The 4,630-nt window shown below is 32.0% G+C and overlaps 1 protein-coding gene across 3 annotated transcripts; it reads right to left on the minus strand.

The window, feature by feature from the left end:
* Positions 1-1,878: 1,878 nt before the first annotated feature.
* LOC126846039 (uncharacterized) lies at positions 1,879-4,193 on the minus strand. Of its 3 annotated transcripts, none has more exons than XM_050585121.1 (8): positions 4,112-4,193; positions 3,868-3,941; positions 3,765-3,794; positions 3,617-3,679; positions 3,162-3,215; positions 3,017-3,046; positions 2,917-2,943; positions 1,879-2,377 (listed from the first exon to the last, which is right to left on the minus strand). In XM_050585121.1, the coding sequence occupies exons 2-8, from the start codon at positions 3,926-3,928 to the stop codon at positions 2,310-2,312; spliced, it is 333 nt and encodes a 110-aa protein (XP_050441078.1). In that variant the 5' UTR covers positions 3,929-3,941; positions 4,112-4,193; the 3' UTR covers positions 1,879-2,309. The 3 variants fall into 3 exon arrangements, with proteins under 3 accessions (XP_050441078.1, XP_050441079.1, XP_050441080.1); XM_050585122.1 differs by lacking the exon at positions 4,112-4,193 and adding an exon at positions 4,020-4,078; XM_050585123.1 differs by lacking the exon at positions 4,112-4,193 and adding an exon at positions 4,015-4,071.
* Positions 4,194-4,630: the final 437 nt, after the last annotated feature.

Here is a 4,630-nt window from a genome sequence, read left to right on the forward strand (position 1 = left end):
GCCGAAATACGACGTATTCGCGGAGAGTATATAATTTTTATGGTTAAGGGTTTTTATTATTATTTTATATTAATGATAATTACAATAGTAATAATGATAATGACGTATAATAAGTAACGTTAGGAATGTATGGCCACACAAAAGCAAAAACCATAGCTAATTTCTCTGCTCGGCGAAAAAAACATTTAATCATGGAGATATTATATGTCTTATCATTTATCTCTTGTCTTTAATCTATTATTACTTATGTACATCTAATCACTTTTCTCTTATCCAATATTTTATCTCTAACTGAAAGTGAAAGTGTGAGAATTTAATAATATTTAAAAGAATTTAATATTGTAATACAATACAATACATTATGATCTCCTCTCCTTCCATCGCGGCTCACATACCCTCTCCCTTACCCTCTCTCTGCCTTTTCTACACTTTCCCTTTTCTGCTCCCCTCTCTTTTAGTCAAAGTAGTGTATGCCGCTATAGTAGTGTAACTCTGTGTCTCCACCTCCTTTCCTACCACCAATGTTAATTGACATAATCATAACCGAGAGAGCCCACAACGCGAAATCGTGAGCATAAATTGCCAGAGTCAATGTCACGAATTTGTCAATTTTTTTTAGTTTAGGTACCAGGGTACTGTACTTAACGTGTGCTACAAGACATCTACATTGACGGTGCTGCCACCACCACCCGCTGGACGTACGTCTTGTAGCACACTTTACGTATAGTACCCTGGTACCTTAACTAAACAAAATTGACAAAATCGTGACCGAGAGATAGAGAGAGTCTATGACCCGAAATGTCACTCAAATTTTGGAATAACCCCCAGGCGATGAGAAATATCCACGTTAAAACGTTTAAATGATTGACCCACTTCATCGAATATGTGTTTTTTGAATAGTTTTTTTAACTAGCTGTGTTTGGGCAAGTTTGGCTTTGTTACATATGAACTAAAATATGAAATTTAGATTTTAAAAGGTTAAACAGTTTTGGCACTATGTGCTTCATATAATTATCGCCCGGACCAGGCGCTGAGCAATGTATAGGTATAGGTAACTTTACATATGGATTCCGCTAGTGGACCAGATTCCCGAAGCCACATTCTCGACAAGTAAAATTCCCGACAGGCCGTTTCCCCGCAATATTTTCCCACAAATCCATTTACCCGACACTCATTTTCTGCCTTCCGTTTTATGCCTCGATCTCGGCTCGGCAATGCTCTTGACTAGCCGTTTGAGCATGATCAATTTTTTTTCGATAATTTGCGCTATTGTTTAATTTTGATCGTTAAACTGTTCACTTTTAAGACCCAAACGGGGGGGGGGGAGGGATATTACTATTTATAATTTTCCATGGTTACTTAATTACTGTATAGGTAAACCTACGTATTACCCATACGTAATACGTATACGACGTATGGGATTTTGAGCCCCTCCAAAATAAAATCCTGAATCCACTGCTGTGTATTGGAATTGTTTTCTCGGGAAAATGGGTTTCGAGAAAAAAAAGTTCGGGGAAATAGCTTGTCGGGAATTTTGCTTGTAGGGAATGTGTACCAGAGCCATGGGTGCTTGGTGGATCGACGACGGCAGCGGTGCGCGTTTTTGGCTTATAATGGCTATAACGCGATGATGGCTTTGTAACATTGCGACTGTGCTGGGCTAGAACAAAGTGACCTATTAATAAATGTTAATATTCAATGTGTGCACGGTGCACGTGTGCATTTTCAGTAGCTGTGGACGAAGCTTGGTTGGCAGTTGACAACAGTGGCTTAACGGTGCAGCATAGTTTGCAGTGGTGGTGGTGGTGGTGGTGCGGATTTAAGATGCTCCTCCTATCTCCTTTCCTGTAAAACAAGAAATCTGGGGGGGATGACTCGGCTAGCTATAACTTATTACAGTTGGCTAATACAAACGTAGGTTTGCCAGTGCCGGCCCGCCTCTATATCCGTGCTATGCTACGATGCCCACCCGTGTATCTACGGGTCATGCCTTTTGGTTCGGTTTGATCATATAATGTCAATGTGTGAGTAAGGGAGTGGGCACGTTGATATGCGTAATACTTTAAATGTATAATGTCGAATCTCATTTGACGTTAAACAACCCTGATAATCAACCCTACTCTAACGTCATTGTACACACAAGGATGGATCGAGAGCGATGGATTGTGAGAGGCTGCAGTTTGGCTCGCGATTGTCTGCCAAAAATCTCTTTACCCCCACGAAATCGCACAGCCTAAGCGTTACAATTGAACTGTAATTTACTTTTTATCATTTTTCTTTAGGGTTAAGGAATTAAAGATTAAAAAATCTTAAATTTCATATTTACTTAATTTAGATTGTATTAGTTCTCGCAAAGCTGCTTGGGTTTCTATTAGTTCTGTAAATTGACATAAAATTAATTGAAATTATACATTTCTTGTGAATGAAACCAATAGTGTTATTCATATTATGATTATTCTCCAAATGTATTATTAAATATAATTAATATTATATATTTGGGTCTGGAATATGAGTATGTAATAAGTATAAATTTAGTATAACTTTGTATAATAGTATGCGAATATTATAGAAATCATTATGTAATGTTTAAAAGTGGTTTGGTACAGGGACCAATTTCACTTATGACATAGATTATACCATATATAAGCCATAGTATTAAGGTGTCGGGTACAATTCTATTACGGATGCTGCTATAATTATAACGTACGTTGTGCATACTATTCTTTATATTTATACTATGTGATTTTATGTTTAATAGTATTGTGTTAGATCATATTATTATCGTTGTGTTTTTTATTTCTATTAAATATTAACTTCCACCAAGTTATACAAGCGTATAATATATCATGTATGAATAATGAATTTGTCTTAAGTATTTTAAATATGAAATATATATATATATATATATGTGGTTACCGTCCCATTCGGTATAGAGTCGAAATTCTGAAATTAATACAAAAACATTGTATACGAATATCAAACAATTGTGTGGTAATATTTCCATGTAAATTATTACCGGGTACTGCGAACATATTATTCAAAGGTCCTGAAATTAACATTGCATAAATTATAAATATTAGATTACATTTTCTTCACAATGGTGAATTTAATATTACAATACATTTATCATTATTTTTTTATTATTGTATAATAATAACTACCTATACTATGCAGGCCTTGCTCGACAAATGTTTTAACTACATACTCCAATCCATCTGGATAAACAAATAAACGTTTAAGCTGTTATATATGTTTTATACAATATCATTATAAATATATACATATAATCACAGCTAGGACTTGCTTACATGTTACTTTAAATGATGACTATTTTACTTATTGTTACTCCCAATATTATGATTAGTCACTGCCTATAGCCAGGTGTAAGAAATTATCGAAACCATTACTATAACTATACATTAGAATTATTGTAGTAACTTTAATATAATACAAAGTATGTAAAACATTAGTTCTATAAACCTCGTGGACTTTTCAGAACTGCTTAAAGAAAGTTTAATTTTTAATTTATAAACAATTCTACAATCAGTCATCAGATAAATATATATTAAAACAATTATTATATAGTATTAGTATATTAATTTTCAATATAACTTACTTAATTCAAATTTTCCTCTTATTCTAAAATTATTCATGTTAAAAACATGCTCGATGTGGGCGTCTTCAATAAATTATGAAAAATTATGTATAAATGAGTACAATTTTAAATTTAAAATAAAAAAATGTATAACAAAAATATTACTGACTTGTAACACAAACTTCCTTAATATAATCCTCTGTAAAAAAATAAAAAAATATTTTTTAAATGTCAATAACCTCAAGTAAGTAACTGTAAAACAAAATATTTACTTATGTCATACGTTGAAACATTTACAAAGATAAATGATATTAAAAAACTATAAAATTTCATTTTTATCTGTAATCTGTAAATAATAATAAACATACAATAGCCACCAGAATTGTGAAGGTTGTGCTATTACAAAATTATTTTTATACGTTACTATATATTTATATATATTATAAAACCAAAAATATTTCTTGGACTTCTTATTTTTTTGAAATAAAAAATTTAGAGCTAGGTAGTGTTACTTACTTAAATTATTGAATGTGTTAAGCTTTAAAAAAAAATGTCAGCCTCTTTAACTGTATTGATGCGACTACCTTGTCGTTTGTCTACGGACTTATATATCGATCAAAACACTTAAATCAAAATGTTTATTTTTTCTGTGCTTTTGTGTTAGTTTACATAGCTGGTTTTGTTTTTTCAGTATGATTATATATTTACATTAAACTGACGAGGAGTTCTGGTATTTTGCTACTAATATTTTACATAAATGAATTTTTACTAAATTATTGTCTATGCCATTTTATCGATACAAAATTCGGATAGTACAATTACTTTTGCTCATTTGTGCTATAAGCGTTACGTTTTTATTGCACTTTTTGTATCCAATAAAGTGTAATTTAACACAATTTTGACTGGTGGATAACCAGTTTTGGAAAATTTATTTTTAACTTATTTAAGGTTAATATTAAGACGAGAGGTGCACATTACGTGGTGTTTACAACGCAAATAAGTAAAAATGTATATTAAAAAACAATTCACTGTAAG

The sequence above is a fragment of the Adelges cooleyi genome, unplaced genomic scaffold (assembly GCF_023614345.1).
Source record: "Adelges cooleyi isolate 19-005CV unplaced genomic scaffold, UGA_ACOO_1.1 ACOO_flye_CR_arks_rails_tigmint_CR_PRNA_835, whole genome shotgun sequence".
NCBI classification, from domain to species: Eukaryota; Metazoa; Arthropoda; class Insecta; order Hemiptera; family Adelgidae; genus Adelges; species Adelges cooleyi.